Below are 26289 nucleotides of genomic sequence, written 5' to 3' on the forward strand. Positions count from 1 at the left end.
TTTTTTTTTTTTTGGTTTTTCGAGACAGGGTTTCTCTGTGGCTTTGGAGCCTGTCCTGGAACTAGCTCTGTAGACCAGGCTGGTCTCGAACTCACAGAGATCCACCTGCCTCTGCCTCCCGAGTGCTGGGATTAAAGGCGTGCGCCACCATCGCCCAGCTCTTTTCTGTATTTTTAACTTGTTGTTTTGTTTCAGTTGCAAACCTAGGAACCATAGTAGTTACTTTTCTCACCACTTTGACCATACCCTACAGAAGTAACTCAAGGGAGACGTTTTCTGTGACTTAAGGTACAGTTCATCAAGTCAGCAAAGTCATAATGGAATTCATAACAGTGTGAGCATGTGGCTGTTCCTTATGTCCTAGTGAATCAGGAAGCAGAGAGCTACAAACAGATACAATCTCCAAGGCCCACCTAAGAACTCATTTCTGCTAAACTACAGGTCTAAAAGTCCTATATCCTCCCTAAAACAGCTCCATCATGCAGAGATAAAACATTCAAATCTATGAGCCTGTTGGGATACTTTATGTCTAACACATAACAGAGATAACTTTTACTGAACTATTTATCTATTTAGCTAACTTTGATTGAACACGGCTCAGAAGTCCCATATGAAAATGCCTTTTGGAGCCGGGCGGTGGTGGCGCACGCCTTTAATCCCAGCACTTGGGAGGCAGAGGCAGGTGGATCTCTGAGTTCAAGACCAGCCTGGTCTACAAGAGCTAGTTCCAGGACAGGCTCCAAAACCACAGACAAATCCTGTCTTAAACCCCTAAAATAAAATAACCCCCTCCAAATAATAATACTGTACAAACCAAGTTCCAGGACAGCCAGGTCTGTTACACAGAGAAATCCTTTCTCAGAGGGAAAAAGAAAAAGAAGAGGAAGCTAAAATAATCTTCCACGACACTTATTGTTAATAGAAAAGTTTAGCTGCATTGTAGACATATGAATCATTATAGTAGTGTCCCCCATCCAAAGGAGATCTATTCCAAGAATCCCAGAGAATACTCAGAACTATGGACATGCCATGTTTTTCCTTACACATACAACCTGTGATGAAATGTTAGCTTATAAATTAGCCAAGTCAGGGATTAACAGCAGTAATAGGAAGAGATAGTTATAACAGTTTATTTTAGTAAAAGTTATATGAATATATTTTGTCACTGAATTACTTTCACCTTTTTATGTAAAGAAATCGCCTTATAGCTCTTTCTTGGCGTGTTCAAATTGCCGGGTCCACTGCCCTTGCTCTTAGGGTTACTTGAGCACAGACACTGAGATATCGGGTATCTTACTTAGGGTTCTGCTGATGTGATAATCATGACCAAAAGCAATGTGGGGAGGACAGATTTGTTTGATTTACATGTCCTGGGATATGGTCCATTGAGAGAAGCCAAGATAGAAGGTGAAGCCAGGACCATTAAAGAACACTAGTTACTGGTTTGCTTGGTGCCTTGCTCAGCCTGCTTTTTTAAACCACCAGGACCGCTTGCCCAGGAGTGGTACTTCCCACAGTGGACTGGGCCCTCCTACATCATTAATCAAGAAAATGCCCTACAAATTTGCCTACAGAATAATCTGTTAGGAGCATTTTCTCATTTAAGAGTCCCTCTTTGTGTGGTGGTGGCATGCACCTTTTATCCCAAAATCAGGAGGCAAAGGCAGGCAGATTACTGTAAGTTTGACCAGCCTGGTCTACAGAGCTAGTTCCAAGATAGCTAGGGCTACACACAGAAACCCTGTCTCGGGGAAAGAAAAAAATCCTCCTTCCAGACATGTCTAAGTTTGTGTTGAGTTGATAAAAAGCATCCAGCACACCATGGGAGTCAGGTGACTGGTAGCAGGAGGGTGAGCATGTGTACATTAGAGGAAAGGGGATATGAGCAGGGACAGAGCTAGAGAGTGTGATGGGCCATCACCACTTAGAACAGCCTGAAGTTTCAAATTTACTAATGATTTATTTCTAAAATATTCCATTGAACATTTATGTACCTGCATGTTATTGTCCAAAGATTCAGATGACAGGGAACTCAAATGCATGAACTGAAGCCATAGTTGGGGAGGACAGCTGCATTTGGTTTTCAGTGTTGCTGCTGCTGCTAATTAAATCGCATTGCAAGTTTCTTCTATGCCCTCTTCTCTAAAGTAGTAACTCAAATAATTTCACATTCACAGCAGCTTTGGAGAGAATAGTCATTAGAACAAAAAAGACTTGAGGCCTGTAAGACTGCATCTCTTTGTTTGATGTAACAGTTTTAGATTCTCTTCCAGTATAAGTAAATGATTACTCAGCATTTAAGGTACAGAGAACATACCACGCTCTCTTCTCTCTTTCTTTCTATCTCTGTCTATCTCCTTTCTCTCTCTCTCTCTTTCTTTTGTCTGTCTGTCTGTCTGTCTGTATATGTATATGTGCAGGTATTTGTATGTGTGTGTGTCATGGAGGCCAGAAGCATTGGATTCCTGGGAGCTGGAGTTAAAGGTTGTTGTGGGTTTCCTGATATGGATGCTAGGAACTGCACCGGGTCCTCTGGAAGAACAGTAAATAATCTTAACTCCTGAGACATCTCTCCAGCCCCATGTTTGACTTTTTAAGTTCTCCAGCTAATTCTGATTCACAGAGTTGCTAGTGCTGTGGCTATAAAATTGTATTATTAACCCCTACAACGTGCCTAGTGTGGCTCCTGTGGTAAGAAATTACTTGGTTTTCTTTAAGACATTTCCATGCAAAGATTATTTTGAACTAAAAATTTAAGTGGTATTTTAGTAGCTATATCATTTTACTGTGTTTCAGTGAGTTAACCTTATTCATGTTTGTTGGGTTTTCATTGTCTTAACAAAATAGTAAGTATAGGCTGGAGGTTTGGTTCAGTATTAGATGATTCCCTGAGTTCCATTCCCAGGATGCAAAAAAGTTAAACCTTTTTACTAAGTTCATATGTTTTTCTTTTCTTTTGTTTTTATTTTTCACACAGGCCAGTCAGTGGGAGGAGCTTTTTCCAGTGCAAAGACAGCTATGTCTTCATGGCTGTCTACTTTTACCACATCTACCCCTCAGAGTCTTCCTGAGCCACCCAACGGGAAGCCCTGAAGCCAACAGCAGAAGTTACTGTGTTCTCTGAAGGGTAATGCTCCCTCCTCATCTGCTGCTCCTAGGGTCTCCTCTGTCTACGAGTCCATACCCAGGGAGCAAGATAACAAACTGTTTACATGGACAGTTGCACTCTGTCTAAATGAATGTTACAGGATGCTGAACAGATGAAATCACAACCATAGCAGGAATGGCTTTCCAGGTTGGGGGTGAAATCAACTACTTTTACTTTATTCTGAGCCTAATTAATGCACACAATGAACCTTCTAGTGAATTTTAAGTTCTGAAATTGTACATTTGTTTAGAATTTTTGCATATGTATATTTTGTTCTATTTTGCTGTTTAAATATTTAGATGGTCATAGTAATTTATATTGCCTAAAATTAAGTTATATTACTATTTTACTTTCTCTGAAGTTAACCCTAAAATGTACTTGTAAAGTGTAGGGAATGTGCATTCCAGCCTATATTATTTTGCTGAGTTCTAGGGTGAAGTTTTGTGGGGGTGGGGCGTGAAGGGGGCCTTCTACCCACTCAACACATTTACCAGCTCATTTCTTCCCAGAGCTGTGAAAGTCAAGAGGGAAAAACTCTGAGGATAAGATGTCATTTCAGATGAATTTCTTTCTGACAAAGTTGATGTGAGGCAGCAGAGATGCCACTCTGCATCCCTCCTCCTGGCTGTGACTGTGCAGGCAGTGGTGGCTCAGCAGCACTGAAGGGTTGGCACATGGCTGTAGGGCAGTAGTTTAAGGACTCGCGTGCTAGCATGATGAGCCTCAGTTACGCTGCAGTCTTAATCAGCAGCACTTGGTTATCTAAAATGTGTGCCTTGTTTCTTGTCAATGGTTGTCCATTGGATCTGGGCAGATCTGCAGGCTTTCTCTTAGTCTTACTCTGCACTGAGCCTTTCAAAGGTACTTGACTTTCCTACTTCCCTGACTGAAAAGCCTCTTTTAGTCAGTTCTACTACCTTCAAAAGACAAAGTGACCAATAAAGGTTAAGTGTAAACCGCAACTTAGCTCACATTTAGAAAACCAAGAAGTGGGCCAAGGAAATGATTTAGTGAGTAAAAGTGCTGAATGTGCAAGCCTGACAACCTGAGTTCAGATCCCTGGAGCCCACATGAAAGGCCACATCTATAATCCAGTGTTCCTGCAGTGAGATGGGAGGCTCACAAGCCAGCTGGCCTGGAGTGTGCAATGAATTGGCAGAAGCAAGAGAGACCCTGCCTCAAAACAAGGTGGAAGGCAAGACCCAACTCCTGAAGGTTATCCTCTGACCTCTGTGTGGGCAGTGTGTCGTGTACATGCTTACACGCACATGCGCACACGCACATGCACACACCTCAAATGATAGAAAGGTCAGAAGCACGAGAATGAGCCCATATCCATGCCATGAGTCACTTGGCTGGTAAAGTTTATATTACTGCAGACACGAATTGGCCAGCCTCTCACAATTTGTACACAGCTGGAGCTTATGTGTTTATCATTTATAACTGTCATTTGCTTTTCAGGGGATTTTTAATGGGTGTTCTCAGGGACTACTTATGGGGAGCAGTCTGCCTTTAGTAACAGAAGACATGTGGAATAACCATTATATTTACATTTGATTTAACAAGCAGTGGGAAAATAAGGGGCCTAATTAAGGACACTGATTATATTTCATCCATTCCTTATAAGGTGCCCTATAGACTATGTAAAGAACACAGGGCATAATCTAATATCTCTATAACTTTGCAATTTGAACTTTACACAAAATACAAACGACTTCTAGTTGAGCATAATAACTCAAAGAATCCAGTGACAGTTGATTAATGGGAGATAAATAAATTGATTAATGGGAGGACACCATTCATTTGCTTCAGCCAGGGAATATTTGAAAAGAGAAGAAGCAAAGCCACACTAAACTGCAAGGCTTTTTCATCAGTGTTGTGCCGAGACTGTTGGGATTCTTAGATGTTCTTCATGTGGCTGCAGCATGATGACGTCCTGTGGTAGTTGATATTGCTAGGAGCCCTGCCTGCTTAGCCAGTAAGGTGATAATTCTTTAGTTTCACCAGGTTTATATGACTGGGTAAATGCTTGCTGTCACTTAAAAGCAATGCAACACTCACCTTGGAATATGCTTGAGGAAAAAAATTAAATGAAATTTAATGCTGCTTTTGTATCACATTTCCATTTGAGTGTATGTATGGGTCCCCCAGCATAGGATCTCACAGTCTTACTACACAGGTCTCTAAATTGCCATCCTCCTGCCTCTGTCTCCCAAATAACTGGAATTATAGAATCTTACCATTCTGTCAGGCTTAAGTGTATATTTTAATTTAATCTTAATGTATATTAAAACTTAACTCTTAAAATGATCACTTAACTGGCTTTCAGCATAAAATAACTGGGAATATAAAACATCTTAGAATAGTCAAAAGACCATATGTCTACTTCCTTCAGGTTTAGGGAAACATTGACTTTTCAAGGGCCATGGACCATTTTGTTGTTGGCAGAGGCACTGCTGTAGCCAGTGCTGTAGCCAGTGAACGGGAGATAAGGCCCTAGCCCAGGAGTCCCGCACACCAGTGAGAGAGACTAACTGATGAGTAATCTCCAAACCCTGGCACGGGAGCCCTGGAACCAGTAGCAGGCCTTTTGACTTTTGCCCCCAGAGATGTGTCTGTTGGAGCCCACGCTTTCTCTGGTGATCAACAATGCTTTTGTGTTTAAGAACTGAGTGTAACTAGGGCCTGAGGGAGCAAAAGTCAACCAACATTTTTCAGGTTTACGGGATGCAGTCATTAGCAGTAGCTGCACTGCTGTCCAGGTGGTTTTAAGGAAGCCATTACATTCCTAGCATAATGACAGTGACATTGATAAGGGAGAGAACTAAAGCCGTGAGTGTGTGGACTAGATGAGTAGAGATTCTGAAGCTGTATATAGCAGATGGAGAGCAATTTTATGTGTACATTTGATTCATAACCAATATAAACTGTCCAACCCCAAATCCATTCGTGATTCACTAGCTCCCAAGCTTAAGAGCAATTCTCCTCGCCTTTTGAATGAAGAGGAGCTTTCTTGAACGCAAGAAGGGCTTCCTCAATCCTGTTGCTTTCCAGGTTTTGCACTAAGCAGTTACTGTTTTTTAGAATAGCTTTCCTTAGAAATTTAAGAAGAAAGCAAATTAAGAAAAAATGGGGTATTACATGGCTGGGGAACCGGGCACTTAAAGTTTGAATATGAGTATTTTGACATCAGTATTTAACCTACTTAAGGTATGAGTTCTTTAGAGAGAAGTTAGAATTGTAATCAGCTGTTTACATTTCTAAGTAAAGTTGTAACATTCTTTTTCTGGTAGTCAGGTTTTATTGAAGCTATATATCCTATGGAGACCCCTTTCCCTCCCATGTTGGTAAGTTTGGAAGTCCTGCAGGTCAGCATCCTGATCTATGTACCACAGGCAGATGTCTGCTGCAGCTTCCACAAAGGGCAGCCTGCTAGGGCAGAAGCTGTTAGCTCTGGTCTTTGGTGCTAACTGCACCAGCCTGTTAGTGTATTGGGACATTGCTTGAGATTCCTGAGTGGCACCATTTACACACTCTGGTTCTTTGATGAAAAATAGCCCAGGATTCATGGATTTCCATGCCATCTCTTGGTAGCCTTTAGCTGTGACAAAATACTCCTCAAAACACTTAACAATGATCATCATTCCTCATAACATAATGTGCTGCTAAGACTTTGTCATTCCAAGTCTTATGACTTCATTGCTTTGAAATTGCTTTTTCATAATTTCCAACATTCCACAAACTTTTTTCAGAGAGAGAAAAGACATGTGCATCTTTATTTTTTCATATAAAATAACTTCATAAAAATGACTTTCTACATTATGAAGAAGAAACTGGTTCCCGTGTATGGTATAACACTCCAAAATTAAAAGGTTGTGCATGTCTAAGGGGTTGGATATATTTTGTAAAGCTCTAAATACGTTTGTATTTCTGTGCTGTTCAGAAATTTACCTTTTTACTTATACTGATTAAAGATATAGAGAACTATATATTTAAATCATATAAATGGAACACAATTAAAGGGGTTTCCAATCTTGTTTCTCATCAACTTCTCATGCACATAGTTTGCTGCTCAAATTTCTGTTGTGTGCAATAAAAACATTTGAACATTTCAAGTGAGGTACTGAGCCAGAAAAGGTCATTGAAGTTTTCAGAAAACTGTGCTTAGAAAATATTTTATTTTCTTGAAATACTGTTCTTTTATAGATGGAAAAAAACAAGATTAAGCATTGCATGTTTTAGTCCACTTGATCATCAGTGTCTACATATAGGAAGCATTCGATTGATGACTTGGTGAAGGTACTTAGTGGTTGGGAAGTAGTTTCTAAGGAAGTTTAGCTATAGCACATATTTTATCAGACAAATGGCTTCCCTTTCCTCTAGTAATTTTGTAGTTTGTGCTGGTTCATTTCTGTTGTCGTTTGTTTCTTAAAGAATATTCAAGTTATAATCATGTCTAATCATGCTGAACTATAGAGATTCTATTGTACCGTTATTTTAAGCAAAACCTGATAATAAAATTATCCTGTTTTTCTTGCACACTTGCTATTGATCTCCTAGACTTATCTGCGTGTTGTCTGTGTGATTTGTGGCCTTCACACCTGGGCAACAGTGCAGTCTTCATTTGTCAAGAAAGCAGCACATAGGTGAACTCAAGGACTCACCGCCCTTTTAGCCTCCTCCTGACATTGCTTATGGTGGAACCTCAGCTTTCTAGCTGTGCCCTCTGCAGGAAGAGCTCTGCAGCATCTGTGGAACTCTACAGGCATGATGCAGCACAAGTACTAAGGAGATTGGTCATGAAATCACCTCATGGACAGGGCCAGGGAAGTAGCACACTGCACTAAGGCAGCCCGTTTCTCCACTTGGACTCTTAAGGTTCAGAATATTACACTGAGGGTTCCATACACATTTTCTGTGCACCCTGGTGCAGATGATATCTTTTCCCTTGGGACATGTGAGGGTTTTTGAGATGTTGAGATGACCACTACCATCTCCTTTCTCATCCTGGGGACCTACTCAGTCTGAGTCCCTGTCCCACCCAGGTAAGAGCCACCTAGTCTTCACTCTGACAGGACAGTAGGAGTTACAGTTACTGGATTTGTTAGCATCTGGAACAGATATGACCTAGGAGTCAGGTCTTTATGAAGGATAATGTAAAACAGTCTACACAAGGTTGTGGAAACACACTGACCTAGTTTCTCCATCACCAAACCTTCATCCAGCACACATTTGTGCTTTCATGGTCATGGAGTCAGGAGACAGAGTAGCCTTAGCAAGAAGTCAGAAGGCTGTACTCTTGGCTCTTGATCCTGTGAACAGCTGCCAGGAGCCACTGGCATTCCAACATATAAAGTAGGATTCAAATGATGGATGTTAGAACAAGGTCTTACTAAGTAGCCCTTGCTGGCATGTTGCTCTCAATGCCACAAATTCAGCAGTTCTGCCTCGGTCTTGTGGATACTGGAATAACAGGCATGCATCACCGCACTGGGCTATAGGACTCCAGGGTTTTTTGTTTAGTTGTTGTAGGTGTTATGAATTACGTATGTGTGCCACATGCGTACTTGGTCCCTGCACAGACCGGAAGAAGGTATGGATCCTCTGAAACTGGAGTTATAGATGGCTGCAAGTTACCATGTAGGTGCTGGGAACCAAACTCAAGTCTTCTGGAAGAGCAGCTAGTGCTGTTAATCACTAGCCATCTCTCTAACTCCTTTTACCTTGGTTTTCAAAGGTCAGAGTCTCATCCCTTTCTGCCACTGTTCAGCCAGCCAGCTGTAAACTTGGAGTTGTTTCTAGGTGGGACCTACAGTGCACAGCACTGCCTACCTGTACACTTCTCTAGGGCATGAATGTGCAAGGATTCCAGGGTCCTGAAAAGACTCATGTCTTCATCTTCAACTGGTGCCATCTTGTTCCCCAACCTCCAGAGTGTTTGGATTCCTATTATTTTGTATTGTTACCAATATTGGTACTACCAGACTTAAACTTTGGCCAGTCTGGTGGGTATTTCTAGTCTGAAATATGTGTTTCACTGCATGTGGTTAAAGTTGGGAGCCATTTCATTCATTTCTACTTCTGAAAAATGCCTGTTGACACATACTTTTAATCCCAGCATTAGGGAGACAGGCAGGCGGATCTCTGCTGTGAAAAATGCTTTGTACACTGTAAAAATTTGTCACTTATTATTTCAATAAAATGCTGATTGGTCAGTAGCCAAGCAAGAAATATAGGTAAGGCAACCAGCCTAGAATTCTGGGAAAAGGAAAGGCACAGATGCAGTCGTCATCCATCCAGAAACAGAGGAACCAAGATAAGAATCCCTTACTGAGAAAAGGTACCAAGCCACATGGCTAAATATAGACAAGAATTATGGGCTAATTTAAATTGTAAGAGGTAGTTAGTAATAAGCCTGAACAATAACCCAAATAGTTTATAATTAATATAAGCCTCTGTGTGTTCCTTTGGGACTGAACAACTGCGTGACCAAGTGGAACAGACACTTTGTCTAAAGATCTCTGTGAGTTCAAGGCCTGCCTGGTCTACAGAGTGAGTTCCAGTACAGCAGGGCTACATAGAGAAACCCTGTCTCAAAAAAAACAAAAGAAAAAAATGCCCATTGTCTTACGTTCTCTCATACACACATATGAAGAGCACATGGTATAACAAAATACCCAAAATAGTAAATCTGAAGAAAAGGAAGTTATTTCTCATCACCCTAGATGACAAGAATCCAAGATTAAGTTGTCACTAGGCTCATTGTCTTGAGAGCCACTTCCAAGATAATTTCTTTCTTAGTTAGGGTTTCTATTGCTGTCCTTGAACTCTGGCAGCCTTTACCTTCTGCGTGCTGGGATTAAATGTGTGTACCACCACACCCAGCCCTCTGTTTTTAGATTCCTTTATACTTTAGTTCCTTTTCACAGGTTGGAAGCTTAGCTGGGTGGGGCCTTGCTCTGAGGCCACCACTCCATTTATTCCACTAAGCATCAGACTTTGATCTGTTTACACTCCCTGTCCTGTGCTGTAGTTTACTTTGTATTTTGCCTTGCTCAGCTTGCTCTTTTTCATTATAGATCTGCATAAGACTGGTCACTAATAGGCACACAGCACTCAATGCTAGGTTGTTTGGAACTATCCTCTGCCAAAGCTGTTAATCCATGACTCCAGTTTATCCTCAGGCAGATTTTTTTTTTTAAAGAAAGGGGCAGAAAGCAGCCACATTCTCCAAAATATCAGAACTTTAGGCCACATATTAATATTCTTCTCAAACCACTTGAGGTTGGCTCCCACAGTTCAAATCACCCTCAATCTTCCCATTAAGCCCAAGACTTTAAACATTCAACTGCTTTTCTAATCCCAAATCCTAATGTTATCCATATTCCTCCAAACAAAAACATAGTTATATCAGAACAATACCCCAATCCCTGGTACCAAATTCTGTTTTAGTTAGGGTTCCTATTACTGTGAAGAAACTTTGACCATGGCAACTCTTATAATGGAAAACTTTTAACTGAGGCTGGATTATAGTTTAGAGATCTAGTCCTTTGTCATCATGATAGGAAGCTTGGCAGCATACAGGCAGACATGGTGCCGAAGAGGTTAACTGAGAGTTCTCTATCTGGATTGGCAGGCCACAGAAAGAATGACACTGGGCCTGGCTTGAGCATCTGAACAACTTCAAAGCCCACCCCCAAATGATACACTTCTTCCAACAAATCACAATCCCAGAGAACCTAGACAGCAATGAGGACCCTAAGAGAGACTTACATGGATCTAATCTACATGGTAAATAGAAAAAGACAAGATCTCCTGAGTAAATGAGGATCATGGGAAAGAGTAGAAGGGTAGGAAGAGGAAGGGAAGGGAATGGAGAAATTATATAGCTCAATAAAAACAACAACAACAAAATCCAGCCACATTGAGCCTAATGGAACAGAAAATGGGAAGTAGCCTTGAGCACATGGGCATAAGAGACCGCTTTCTAAATATAACACCAGTAGCACAGACATTGAGAGCAACAATAAATAAATGGGACCGTCTGAAACTGAGAAGCTTCTGCAAGGCAAAGAACACAGAAGACAAAAAGGCAGCTTATTGAATGGGAAAAGATCTTTCCCAACCTCACATCAGACAGAAGACTGGTCTCCAAGATATGTAAAGAACTCAAGAAACTAGACATCAAAATACTAAATCCAATTTTAAAAAAGAGAGGTATGGAACTAAACAAAATTCTCAACAGAAGAATCTCAAATGGCCAAAAGACACCTAACGAGATTAATTTCCAACATGAATGTTAAAGAGTACAAAGTCTTTCAAACTGGGCACATATGGGTGTATATGTTCTGCATACAATTTCTTTGTCATTTTGTGTTTTGCAAATATTCCCTATGATTCATTCTTCATGATTCCTTGGTGCCTAGAGTTATTTTTCTATTTTTAGTTATGTCTATATTGAGGGGCAGGTGTTCAGAGCACCGTGCCACATGGAGTCTAGAAGAGGGAATCCAACTCATCAGAGCTGAAGTTGCAGGTGGTTGGGAGCCACATGAAGTGGATGCTAAGAACTGAACTCTGATCCTCTGCAAGAGTAGTGTGCACTCCTAACCACTGAGCCTTCACTCCAACTCATGAATAGAATCCTTTTTTTTTTTACATCCATTTTATATTAACGAAATGACTTCTACCTTAAAGAACATTTCATACAACGTTACTGCCCAGGGCATTTTACAAATAATAAACAATTCACCGAGATGATTAACATTCACGTATGTAATTAGAGCTTACAAATGTACAAAATTTTGAGTAACAAACACTTTAAACTTATTTTTCAAATATTCAATTAGCACCCCCCTCCCCATATTTTGATTACAAAGAAGCACAATGGGTTCTTAACACAAATGGCCAGTTTGTGAGAAACCAGGCGGCAGCAGACAATGTAAGACCAGCCAAAGAACTGCATCAGTATCAAAGGGACAGACCCAATTCCTCTTCTGTAGTATAAAAGAACATAAACCCACATAGTTAAATACTAGTTAGGGGAAGAACATCATAGAGTAGATAGCATTTATTTTCTCTACATAGACTTGCATATCTTAGTGTAAAGCATCCGCTTTAATGTCAGTAGCAGCCTACCACACACGGTCCTTGCTGGATCTAGAGGGAATGGGATGGCTATTTAAGTAGGACCTAGAGATCTTATCAAGTGTTTGTTTGGTCAGTCTTATTTTTAATGATGTAAGTGTTTTTATTATTGGGTTAAACCAACTTTAGTAATAAAATTCACAACTAGAGCAGATTTAATATTATTGTACCTGAAAAAAACTAGACAGCATAGTCTTTAGTATGTCATTAAAATAGTGGTTTGATTAAACAATAAAAAGTATGGAAGTTCGTGTATGATAAACTTATAAAGTAGTATTTTAGAAGTTCATATGTCTGTATTGTCATAACTCTGGACAGCGTGAATAAAATGTGCCCGACTAAAGAGAGATGAAATTCCCAGTTAGTGCTGGATTGTTCTGGGGCAGTGCACTTGTCTTCATATTGTTTATCCGGAGGTGGGACTCCAGTCCACCAGCTGTAGCTTTAATTTGCTAAGCGATGAAGCATCTCATCCTGGTCCATCCATTCCTTCCTCCATTGTTTCAACATCTCCATTTAGAAATGAGACACTTTGTGCCTAGGAATGTGGCGTTGCACGGTCACTGCAAATGAATCCACTGGTAGGAGAGGGTACCGTCATTTAGAGGACAAAGCAAGAAGTCATATCTTTACAGTCACAACGCATGCTCCAGCTCTTCCTAGGCACAGTGGGGCAACCTGGGTCCATTTGTTCGTCTGGGGATCGTAAGCCTCCACTATGTTCAGGTAGGTCTGCCCATCATAACCCCCGACAGCATACAGCTTGTCCCCAAGCAAACAGACCCCCACTGCGTCTCTGCTGATGCTCATGGACGCCACTGCAGTCCACATGTCTGTTTTGGGATCATATCTCTCCACACAGTCGGAAAGTCTGGAAGTCAAGTTGGATGTGGGAGCATCGTGTCCTCCGATCGCATACAGCAGTCCGTTCCAGGTTGTCACACCTACGCCACCTCTCCTTTTCGACATCTGGGCACACGGGGTCCACTTGTTAGTGTGAGGATCAAAGCACTCTACTGACTTGAGGCAAGAACTCCCATCGCGGCCACCAACTGCATAAAGTTTTCCACTTAGTACAGCCACACCTACTGTGTGTGTGGGGTGGACATAGTGGCAACAAAATTCCACTGGCGAGTCTGAGGGTCCCATCGCTCCACAGTGTTCAGATAGCTCCAGCCATCATGCCCTCCTACCGCGTACATGGGGCCTTCCAACACGGCCACGCCAAGCCCATGCCTATGTGTGGACATAGGCAGCATCACACTCCAGGACTTCGTTTTGGGGTTGTAGCACTCTACCGTGTTCAAAGTCTTCAGTCCGTCGCGCCCTCCAACCACGTACAGTTTGTCATCTAACACCGCGACACCGAACTGCAGTCTCCTCCCGTTCATGTTTGCTACGGGCGTCCACATATTTGTACGGAGGTCGTACTTCTCAATGCTTGTTGCTCCTTTTGTTGAATCCATCCCGCCAACTGCAAACAGTGTTCCAACAGTCGACTTGCGAGGTTTCGTCCGAGGACTCTGCAACATGGGTCGTCTCTCAGGTAATAAGCGATACTTCATTGCTTCCATAATGAGTTTCTGACATTCTATGTCATCCCGAAAAAGTGCATTGTTTTCCATGTCTGCCAGGAACTGTGGTGCAAGGAGAGGTAGCCTAATATAAGCCAAGAGTTTACTGAGATCTTTCCGCCTCTGCTCCAAATCGTGCCGGACCCACGTAAGAAGAGCGTTGAGTATTGTCTCCTCATTAGGGATGTTCATGTCATCACTGGCCAAGAGCTTTGCGATTTCATTGGCTGGGAGTAAGACAAACTCCTGGTTTCTGATTACGTCCATAAAATGTTCCATAGTGTAATTGTGGGCCACCTTATGCAAATCTGTGCAGCCCTGGGCATCGGCAAAAGAACGGATTCCAAGGCAGTTGGACGGGTGAAGCTGCTTCATGAGAAACTTACAGCATGCTTTCACAACCTGGGAGAGCTGCAGAAGGCACGCAGTAGACAGCAGGCACTCGATGTTGTCTTCTTTTAGTTCAAGGCGGCCTGTGTATGCGTACTGAATTAAGGACCACAGTGAGTTCGGTTCCACACCTTCCATCTTTATTTCTTCTTGCCTTGCCTCCCTGACATCATTAGTAAACATAGCAGCGAAATAATCCGAGACGGAGGAGAGCACCAGTCTGTGAGCCGGAATCCTGCGATCGCCAGCGACTAATTGCACAGTTGCTTATGTCTCAAGTAGTTCTCCATTTTTTTTTAAATGTTTGCTCTGCATGGTTAAGGGCTTGGAAGAATTCATCTGATGAACATGGCTCCATAGTATGGCAGGATGACAGTGTCTGACTGCTATTGGAAGTCCGAGCGGGGTGGGGAGGGAGGCCCGGGGTCACTGTGGCGCGGGGCGGCGGGCGGGGAGGCGGCGCGGGGCGCGGGCGGGCGAGCTCGGCGGAGGGATGCTCGGCCCCGCGCGCGCCCGCAGCCCCTTCCCCACAGCGGCGCCCCGCGCAGCAGCCCTCCCGGGCCGAGCCACTCCTCTCCGGCAGGCGACGCCAGGCCAGGAGTCGAACTTGTCCCGCAGCCCCCCGAGGGGGCGGGCGGGCACGCGCGCGGCAGCGAGAGGGGGGTCGAGCACCCGCTCGCCCATGAATAGAATCCTTACTATAGTCAAATATTTATATTTAAAGATTTTGCGTTTTAGTTAAGAAACCCTTTACCCCCAAGATCATAAAGACACTCTGCAATGTTGTAGAAGTTATTTAGTCCCCTTGCCGTTCACATTCAGCACTACCTGGCCTTTCTTCTTTAGAGATGTGTAAAGTCAAGATGCCCGACAAGGATAGTATATCTTGCTGTTTCTTATTTATCCATGTAAGATCTCTTGTGAAGCTAACTTCTCATCCCTGTGCATGCGTGCAAAAACATGAGAGAAACATAGGATCCAAGTAAGAAGAAAAGAGAACCAATTTCTGATAGCAATTAAATATTAGCGGGGCGTTCTCCTTTACCATATCTATGTTTTGTCACGTTTGTTTCAGGTCTTGGGACAGTGTTCCCTCAGCAGCACCACTTCGTAAAGATGGATGAAGGGACCTTGTTCTGGTACTCTGATTGGCTGGTGTCCTCAAAGTCAAATAATCACACAAATGTCCAGTGTTGCCAAACTGTTCTGAGCAGCCACAAACTTTGAGGACCTTTTAACTGTACCAGAGACTTAATTTTCCCCCAGGAATCTGATGTTTACAGTCTGTGACCACTTGAAAGTCCTGAGTTAACATAGCCTGAGTCCCTCCTGCTGCATATTGAGCGCTGCCTTCTCTGAAGTGTTTGAATATCTGCTGTGTCATGCATATTACATGGTAACATGCGCTATCCTTAGCTGACTGTAGCTTGCTGCCAGAGGTGGGCAGGCGCCAGAGGGTAGAGTGTACTTGAGTTGTGAGGCAGGATACTGAGGCAACACGCCTTCCGGGTGACAACTGTTTGTCAGGGACAATTAGGTGTCTTCCCCGTGAACCTAAGTGAAGATTAACTTGTAATACACTAAGGACCCCAGAGCTATGAGAACAGCACAAAGTAAGGCTAGGGAGCAGCAGCATGGCCTGGAAAAACCAAATGTTCAGGGTGGCAACAAGGGTCAGAACAGCGATAGGCCAGCTCAGGACCAGGAGAGCCCCATGAGCCTATTGAACACAATGATTAAAGAGAGAAGTGGTAGGGCTTCCTAGGGCAGGCTGTTTCAGGAACTGTTTCTGGAGCTGGTCACCACAGCCTCTGCTTTCACTGAGCCATAGGGCTTCGTCAGTGTGTCTCAGCTGCTTTCTCTAAATTCATCTATTACTCCTGGCCTTTCTCACTGGCATAACCTCAGCTTCCCACCCACCAAATCAGATTGTATGTTCCCCTCTGGAGAAATTCCCAGGAATCCACAGGGATGACCCTAGCTATGACCCTAATCAATAGAGGAGAGGGGGCCCGAACTGGCTTTGCCCTGTAGTCAGACTGATGAACATCTTAAATGTCACCATAGAACCTTCATCAAGAAACTGATAGAAACAGAGGCGGAGACCTGTATCAGAGCACTGGACTGAGCTCCCAAAGTCCAGCTGAAGGGTGGGAGGAGTGAGAATATGAGCAAAGATGTCAAGACCATGATGGGGACACCCACTGAAACAGTTTATTTGAGATAATGGAAGCTTACCAACTCCATTAGGACAGGGGGAAAAAAAAAGCATAGTTTTTTTCCAAACTAGTCCCTCTGAATGTGGGTGACAGTTGTATGGCTAAGGCAGACTGTGGGGCCACTGGCAGTGGCACCAGGACTTATCCCTACTGCTTGTACTGGCTTTTAGGGAACCTATTCTCTTTGGATGGATACCTTGCTCGGCCTAGATATAGTAGGGAGGGCCTTGGTCCTTCCACAAAGCAATGTGCCTTACCCTCTCTGAGGAGTGGATTGGGAGTGAGCTGGAGAGGTTAGGTAGATGGAAAAAGAGGAGGTGAGGGAGTGGGAGCTGGGATTGGTATGTAAAATGAAAAAAAAAAGATTGTTTTCTTTTTAAAATAAATAAATTAATTAAAAAAAAAATAAATTGCATGTGACCCAAACACAATAAGTCCGAGAACAAAACTTTCATGACTGGGTTCTCAGTCAAAATCCGTCACTGGGAGAACATTGCTCCTCGGAGTTTACCAGAGGTTAGATCAGTGCCTCTCCACCTTCCTAATGCCTCGACCCTTTGACACATTTCCTTGTGTTATGCTGACCACCAACCATAAAAGCTTTTTCGTTGCTACTTCATAACTAATTTTGCTACTGCTATTAATTGTAAATGTATCTGATATGCAAAATATTTGATGAGTGACCCCTGTGAAAGGGTCACCCAACCCCTAAAGGGTCATGGCCCCCAGGCTGAGAACCACTGGGTTAAAGAGTAAGGTGAATGATGAAGAGGCACTGTAATCCATTGTAGGCATGTAGGGGAGGCCAGACTGAGAACGTGCGCATCTGGTCCAGCTACTGGAGACACGGTTTTACCACGTACTGATGTATTCAAGCAGAGAAACCTACTCCGTGTGCTTTAAACCCAGGGTAGTTTGTATGAATGAAAACTCCATCTGTAGCTAACATCTGGATTCTTCTATCCAATCTAACCCGTGAGTCTGCTTTCAGCAGGAACTTGTACTTGCTCTGGGGAATAAAGTGAGGAGTAGACAAAGGATGGTAGGGCACTCACTGAGCACTCTGTGGACCCCTAGACAAGTTCTGCTGCTCTGGTCTGTAGGCCTATATTTCTCTGTGGCACAAAAGCCATAGGCCCAGTCTGAGCTGATCACGTAGCTCTGTAGACAAGCTGTCTCTGCCTAACAAAAGCAAGGATGTACTTGTTAGAAATGTAGATCTCCTGAGGAGAGGTGTTGAATGAAACGGGTCAGGATGTTTAGTGCTTCCTTCCTTTGTAATTTGGAGGATGTCTTATAAAGATGCTAATTCATGGCCTACCTGACTGCTAGATGCTGACGTGACCTGAGCCCAGGCACCTGGTTGCCTAGGAGACAGCCTAATGTGTTCCTGCTCTATTGATGTGAGGATATATAAGCTGTTTGGAGAATAAATGAGAGATCTTTTTGGTGAGAGATTTTGCCCGTGAAAGATGACCGTGTAAGTTGCGTCTGATTATTCCTCACAACTCTGTTTCAGTCCAGTTAGGGAATCTGTGTTGGACCCACATGGGCTCCGACACTGGTCTCAGCTGCTAGGGCCTGAATTGGTTCTTTGTGCAGTAGCCACCATCCATTTACAAACCGAGGCCTCTGCCCTTGATAAATCGTCCACTTTCACCACGTGCCTGTGAGATGGAAATTCCCGGGTAGACTTCTGACAGACCAGTCAGTACTTTCCGTTGTTAAAACCACAAGGTTAGAGCCAGGTATAGTTAGTGGTACAAACCTATAACCCCAGCACGGCAAAGTCAAGAAAATAATAGTTCAAGGCCAGCTTGGGCTGCATGATGAGACATTGTCTCACAAAAGAAAAACTACAGGATTAATAGGACTGGATTTTTTTTTTAACTGTGTGTGTGTTCTCAACCTTTAAAGTGCATTGTTTTTCAAAAAATGGGAACATGCAGATGTGTAAGAGCATAAGCATTCCTTAGTGTTCAGCAGTGGGGATATGCTGTGGTGTAGGTATCTCTTGAGTGTGGCCTAGGGCACGTGAACCTTGTCCCCAGCGTAGCAAGGGTGAGCAGTGAAACTTTTCAGAAGTGGGCCTGGTGGGGATGTTAGACCACACTGTCCCTCCCACTCTTGCCCCTCTGACGTGTGACCCCACATATTGTCCAGCCATTGTGATGACACCCATAGTAAGGACCTCAGCAGGCTGATGCTGATGTCAGTGCCATGTTTAAGTGTCTTTTTAAAATTGATAATAAATCCCTCACTTTCATACTTCAACACTGAAAACACTTTTTAGTTCAATTAATTCCATCCTCTTGAGCCTTAATCCAGGACAGCCAGGGGTACATATACCCTGTCTCAAAAAGGAAGACATAAACAAGCTAGTCAGTAACTACTGTGGACAAGGTTCCTGTCAAATCCATGGTGCCAGGCAGTAGAACGATGGTTGCCAGGGCCCTGAGGAAAAGGGTGTGGAGAGTTAGGGCACAATGACACAGAGCTTCAGATGAGGAAGACGGAAGAGTTCTAGAGATGGATAGTGAGGGCTACAAAACAGGATGCATTGCGAATCCTGCTAATCAGCATCATAAAGTCGTTAACAAATTAAAGAAAAAATAGTCAAGGTTCAATTCCACAGGGCTTTTGGTCAATGTAAAAAAAGTTCCTAATTTCTTGTCTTCTACTTTTACTGTGTGTATCCTATAGGTACATGTTAATTTTGAGCATATAAAAGGCTTTGTTATATCCCATTAAAAGGACTGTTTGTCAGTACACAAAGACATATAAAATAGGTATATAAATAAACACTGATAAGAAATCATAAACTTATTTTACAATTCTTTGGTATATGTCTCAGTTTACTTTCTAGAATCATAATAAAACACCAAGACCAAAACAACTTGGGGAGGAAAGAGTTTATTTCAGGTCAGTATATGACCTAGTATAGAGAGAATCAGGACAGGAATTCAAGAAGGAACCTGGAGGTCATGGAGGAATGCTGCTTACTGGATTGCTCTCTATGACTTACGCAGTATATTCTACCCAAGACCATCTGCCCAGAAGTGGTACCAGTCACAGTGAACTGGGCCCTTAACAACCATTAATGAAGAAAATACCTCTATAGGCCATTCTGATGGAGGCATTTTCTCTATTGAAGTTTTTTCTTCCCTGATGAACCTAGCTTGTTTCAAGTTGACAAAAAACAATAAATGAAGCATATAATTGTACCTTAGTATATAATTAATAATTTAATTATACCACTAATTAAACATGAAGCAAACTTACATACTAATGAGAAGGGTATGCATTCTTTTAAATAAAGAATTAAATCTTGGCTGAATATTTGACAGTATAAGACATGGAGCATCTTCAGTGTTTTTAGAGTTGGTTGATGAGAATGCACACACATATACAAACATATTTACTTTTATTTATGTGTGCCATGCGTGTGTGTGCACATGTGAGTGCAGGAGCCCTCAGAGTCCAGGAGAGGGTATCTGATCTTGAACTAGAGTTACAAGTGATTTACCACAACCAAGACTTGCCTCACCCATCAGTGCCTTGTGTGCTGGTAGGCCAATCCTCTGGAGTGAATTGTCACCTGCTTTCCTCTGAGATGGCCACTGGCAGCCTGGTTTGTTTATTTTTTGAGACAAGGTTTCATGTAGTCCATCATGGTCTCCAATTTATTCCTGTTTCCATGTTCTGAGTGCTGAGATTGCAGGTGTATGCCACTACACCAATATACAGTGAGGCCGTGAGATGAGACTTGAACCAGGGTTCTCTGGTAGAGCCATCTCCCCTGCACCAAAGATGAATATGGTGGCTTGAATCGGTGTGGCCTGCCTAGACTCATGTGATCAAATGCTTGATCTACAGAGAATGGCACTATTAGGCAGTGTGGTCTTGTTGGAGGAAGTGTGTCACTGTGGAGGTGGGGTTTGAGGTCTCATATGCTCAAGTTACACCCAGTGCAGTACACAGTTCACTTCCTGTTGTCTGGATCAAGATGTGGATCTCCAGACCAGGAGATCCATCATTGGGGTGACTGAGTTTCTGACCCGCGGCAGCAGCCCAGAACAGGGAACTCAGACGTTCCTCATCCCTCCTACACTTCCTGGTCATCCTGCAGGGGCTATACTGCCCGATACCTCCTCTCTCTTTTTATCCCACCCAGCTTGCATCCAGAACCCTCCCCCCCATTTGCTTCCCTCCCCTCTTTGGCCACATAACATCTCCCAGCTCAGCCTGTTCGGGTGCTGGGACCGAATCCGAATCGGGAAGGCAACCAAGAGGGCAGTAGTTCCTTTGTCTCAATAACCTGCCTACAGCTAACAAGGTAGGCCCTTTGTTTACAAGCTACCCAAGCAGCACGGAGATCTGATCTAGGCACCAGGAAAGCCATCACTGGGGAGTGACATCACTGGGAAGGTACATCAGTGGGCAAAGAGACCTGATTCTGTAAAAGAAGATCCATAGGGGAGCATTCGGAGGAAGAGGTGGGCAGGCACCAATGCAAGAATTCACCCAAATTCATGAAAAAGAACATGAAACATGAAACCACCAGAACCTAGCGACCTCACAACAGGAGGACATGAACACCTTAATCAAGAAGAAGTAGAAAAAATTGACTTTATGAAAGTGATAGAGGCCCTTAAACAGCATGTAAAAAACGCCCTTATAGAAATGGATGAGAAGTATAACAGAAAGTTTGAAGAACTGAATAAATCAGTGAATGATACCATAGGAAACCAAGGAAAAACAATCAAGCACATAATGGAAACAGTTCAAGACTTGAAAACCAAAATGGAGGGAAGGAAGAAAACACAAACAGAGGGCCGGCTGGACATGGAAAATCTAGGTAAATGAATAGAGACTACAGAAATAAGCATAACCAACAGAATACAAGAGATAGAAGAAAGAGTCTCAGATTCTGAAGATACCATAAAGAAAATAAACACACTGATCAAAGAAAACAGCAAATCCAACAAACTCTCATCACAAAACATTCAGGAAATCTGGGACACAATAAAAAGACCAAACCTAAGAATTATAGGAGTAGAAGAAGGAGAAGAAGTGCAGCTCAAAGGTCCAGAAAATATATTTAATAAAATTATAGAAGAAAACTTTCCCAACCTAAAGAAAGATATACCTATGAAGGTTCAAGAAGCATATAGAACACCGAATAGACTGGATCAAAAAAAAAAATCCCCTCTCCATATAATAGTCAAAACACAAAGCATACAGAATAAAGAAAGAATATTAAGAGCTGCAAAGGAAAAAGGCCAAGTTACTTATAAAGGTAAACCTATCAGACTTACACCTGACTTCTCTATGGAAACCATGAAAGCCAGAAGGTCCTGGATAGAGGTACTCCAGAAACTAAGAGACCATGGATGCAAGCCCAGACTACTATACCCAGCCAAGCTTTCATTCACTATAAATGGAGAAAACAAAATTTTTCAGGATAAAAACAAATTTAAACAATACGTAGCCACAAACCCAGCCTTACAGAAAGTAATAGAAGGAAAATCTCTAACCAAGGAGTCCAACAATGACCACAATAACTCAGACATCTAGAGACCCGTCACCAGCGCAACTCAAAGAAGGGACGCACACGAACTCTACTACTAAAGAAGTGACCGGAGTTAACATCCCCTGGTCATTAATATCACTTAATGTCAATGGGCTCAACTCACCTATAAAAAGGCACAGGCTAAGAGATTGGATACGAAATCAGGATCCAACATTCTGCTGTTTACAAGAAACACACCTCAAACACAGAGACAGGCACCTACTCAGAGTAAAGGGCTGGGAAAAGGCTTATCAAGCAAATGGACCTAAGAAACAAGCAGGTGTGGCCATACTAATTTCTAACAAACTTGACTTCAAACTTAAATCAATCAGAAGAGATGGAGAGGGACATTTTATACTCATAACAGGATCAATTCATCAAGAGGAAGTCTCAATCCTGAATATCTACGCCCCTAATATAAAAGCACCCACATACGTAAAAGAAACATTACTAAAACTCAAGGCAGCCATCAAACCGCACACACTAATAGTGGGAGACTTCAACACTCCTCTCTCACCAATGGACAGGTCAATCAGACAGAAACCTAACAGAGAACTAAGAGAATTAATGGAGGTAATGAATCAATTGGACTTGACAGACATCTATAGAATATTCCACCCAAATCGGAAAGAATATACCTTCTTCTCTGCAGCTCATGGAACCTTCTCGAAAATTGACCACATACTCGGTAACAAAGCAAACTTCCACAGGTACAAAAACATATTAGTAACCACCTGTATCTTATCAGATCACCATGGATTAAAGTTAGAATTCAACAACAACCCTACCCCCAGAAAGCCTACAAACTCATGGAAACTGAACAGTCAACTACTGAACCACACCTGGATCAAGGAAGAAATAAAGAAAGAAATTAAAGTCTTCCTTGAATTCAATGAAAATAAAGAAACAACCTACTCAAACTTATGGGACACTATGAAAGCAGTCCTGAGAGGAAAGTTCATAGCACTAAGTGCCCACTTAAAGAAAACAGAGAAGGCACACATTGGAGACTTAACAGCCCACCTGAAAGCTCTAGAAAAAAAAGAAGCAGACTCACCTAGGAGGAGTAGAAGACTGGAAATAATCAAACTGAGGGCTGAAATCAACAAAATAGAAACACAGAAAACAATCCAAAGAATCAATGAAACAAAAAGCTGGTTCCTGGAGAAAATCAACAAGATTGATAAACCTCTATCCAAACTAATAAAACGCCAGAGAGTGAATATGCAAATTAATAAGATCAGAAATGAAAAGGGGGACATAACCACAGACACAGAGGAAATTCAAAGAATCATTAGATCTTACTACAAAGGCCTGTATGGCACAAAACTGGAAAATGTAAAAGAAATGGACACGTTTTTAGATAAATACCATATACCAAAGTTAAACCAGGACCAGGTGAACAACCTAAATAGACCTGTTAGTCACGAAGAACTAGAAGCTGTTATCAAAAACCTCCCTACCAAAAAAAGCCCAGGACCTGATGGTTTCAATGCGAAATTCTACCAGAACTTCCAAGAAGACCTAATACCTATACTCCTTAATGTATTTCACAATATAGAAGCAGAAGAGTCATTGCCAAATTCCTTTTATGAAGCTACAGTCACTCTGATACCAAAACCACACAAAGACTCAACCAAGAAAGAGAATTACAGGCCAATCTCACTCATGAACATCGACGCAAAAATCCTCAACAAAATACTGGCAAACCGAATCCAAGAACACATTAGAAAAATTATCCATTATGATCAAGTAGGCTTCATCCCAGAGATGCAGGGCTGGTTCAACATACGAAAATCTATCAATGTAATCCATCATATAAATAAGCTGAAAGAAAAAAACCATATGATCATTTCATTAGATGCTGAAAAAGTATTTGACAAAATTCAACATCCCTTTATGATAAAAGTCTTGGAGAGACTAGGGATACAAGGGTCATACCTAAATATAATAAAAGCTATATACAGCAAGCCGACAGCTAACATCAAATTAAACGGAGAGAAACTCAAAGCCATCCCACTAAACTCAGGAACACTAAACTCAGAAACCCACTCTCGCCATACCTCTTCAACATAGTGCTTGAAGTTCTAGCAATAGCAATAAGACAACATAAGGGGATCAAGGGGATTTGACTTGGAAAGGAAGAAGTTAAACTTTCGTTATTTGCAGATGATATGATAGTGTACATAAGTGACCCTCAAAACTCCACCAAGAAACTTTTACAGCTGATAAATACCTTTAGTAATGTGGCAGGATACAAGATCAACTCCAAAAAATCAGTCGCCCTCTTATACACAAAGGATATGGAAGCAGAGAGGGAAATCAGAGAAGCTTCACCTTTCACAATAGCCACAAACAGCATAAAATATCTCGGGGTAACTCTAACCAAGGAAGTAAAAGATCTATTTGACAAGAACTTTAAAGCATTGAAGAAAGAAATTGATGAGGATATCAGAAAATGGAAGGACCTCCCTTGCTCTTGGATTGGGAGGATCAACATAGTAAAAATGGCAATTCTACCAAAGGCAATTTATAGATTCAATGCAATTCCTATCAAGGTCCCATCAAAATTCTTCACGGATCTTGAGAGGACAATAATCAATTTTATATGGAAAAATAAAAAACCCAGGATAGCCAAAACAATCCTATACAATAAAGGATCTTCTGGAGGCATTACCATCCCTGACTTCAAACTCTATCACAGAGCTACAGTAATGAAAACAGTGTGGTATTGGCATAAAAACAGAGAAGTCGACCAATGGAATCGCATAGAAGACCCGGAATTTAATCCCCAAACCTATGAACACCTCATTTTCGACAAAGGAGCTAAAAGTATACAATGGAAGAAAGAAAGCATCTTCAACAAATGGTGCTGGCACAACTGGATGTCAACCTGTAGAAGATTGAAATTAGACCCATATCTATCACCTTGCACAAAACTCAAGTCCAAATGGATCAAAGACCTCAATATCAGTCCGAACACACTGAACCTGATAGAAGAGAAAGTGGGAAGTACCCTACAACAGATGGGCACAGGAGATCGCTTCTTAAGTATAACCCCAGCAGCACAGACACTAAGGACAACATTGAATAAATGGGACCTACTAAAGCTGAGAAGCTTCTGTAAAGCAAAGGACACTGTCACTAAGACAAAAAGGCAACCTACTGACTGGGAGAAGATCTTCACCAACCCCGCAACAGACAAAGGTCTGATCTCCAAAATATATAGAGAACTCAAGAAACTAGACTCTAAAATGCTAATTAACCCAATTAAAAAATGGGGCACTGAACTGAACAGAGAATTCTCAAAAGAAGAAGTTCAAATGGCCAAAAGACACCTAAGGTCATGCTCAACCTCATTAGCAATCAGGGAAATGCAAATCAAAACAACTTTGAGATATCATCTCACACCTGTCAGAATGGCTAAAATCAAAAGCACCGATGATAGCCTTTGCTGGAGAGGCTGTGGAGGAAGGGGTACCCTCATCCATTGCTGGTGGGAATGCAATCTTGTGCAACCACTTTGGAAATCAGTGTTTCGGTTTCTCAGGAAATTCGGGATCAACCTACCCCTGGACCCAGCAATACCACTCTTGGGAATATACCCAAGAGATGCCCTATCATATGACAAAAGCATTTGTTCAACTATGTTCATAGCAGCATTATTTGTAATAGCCAGAACCTGGAAACAACCTAGATGCCCTTCAATGGAAGAATGGATGAAGAAAGTGTGGAATATATACACATTAGAGTATTATGCTGCGGTAAAAAACAATGACTTCTCGAATTTTGCATGCAAATGGATGGAAATAGAAAACACTATCCTGAGCGAGGTAACCCAGACCCAAAAAGATGAACATGGGATGTATTCACTCATAATTGGTTTCTAGCCATAAATAAAGGTCACGGAGTGTATACCTGGTGAACCTAAAGAAGCTAAAGAAGAAGGTGAACCCAAGAAAAAACATATAGTTATCCTCTTGGCTAAGGGAAGTAGATAAAATTGCCGGGGAGAAAATTGGGATCTTGGGGGTGGGGTGGGTTGGGGATAAGGGGGGACGGGGAGAGAAAAGTGAGAAGGGGAGGATTGGGGGAACTTGGGGAAACAGGAAGATTGGGATAAAGGAAGGTTGGATAGGGGAGCAGGGAAGCACATATCTTAGTTAAGGGAGCCACCTTAGTGTTGGCAAGAGACTTGAACCTAGAGTGGCTCCCAGGAGCCCAAGGCGATGTCCCCAG

At 42.3% G+C, this 26289-nt stretch overlaps 2 protein-coding genes across 2 annotated transcripts in view; one reads left to right on the forward strand and one right to left on the reverse strand.

Annotated features, from left to right (window-relative positions):
* The window catches only part of Avl9 (AVL9 cell migration associated), a 57812-nt gene extending 50118 nt beyond the window's left edge, over positions 1–7694 (forward strand). Inside the window, exon 16 of the mRNA XM_050155477.1 lies at positions 2978–7694. Coding sequence (XP_050011434.1) covers positions 2978–3093 — 116 coding nt within the window. The 3' untranslated portion in view covers positions 3094–7694. The remainder of the gene's footprint in view (positions 1–2977) is intronic.
* Positions 7695–12538: 4844 nt separating this feature from the next.
* On the reverse strand, positions 12539–14916 carry LOC126509551 (kelch-like protein 5). The gene is given in 4 exon segments (XM_050155507.1): positions 12539–13389; positions 13392–14516; positions 14519–14555; positions 14558–14916. Coding segments are annotated over 4 exon segments (1695 nt in total). The 5' UTR covers positions 14618–14916; the 3' UTR covers positions 12539–12916.
* Between the last annotated feature and the right edge of the window lie 11373 nt (positions 14917–26289).

The sequence above is a fragment of the Alexandromys fortis genome, unplaced genomic scaffold (assembly GCF_014885135.2).
Source record: "Alexandromys fortis isolate MF-2015 unplaced genomic scaffold, M_Fortis_MF-2015_v1.1 scaffold_93, whole genome shotgun sequence".
Taxonomy (NCBI): domain Eukaryota; kingdom Metazoa; phylum Chordata; class Mammalia; order Rodentia; family Cricetidae; genus Alexandromys; species Alexandromys fortis.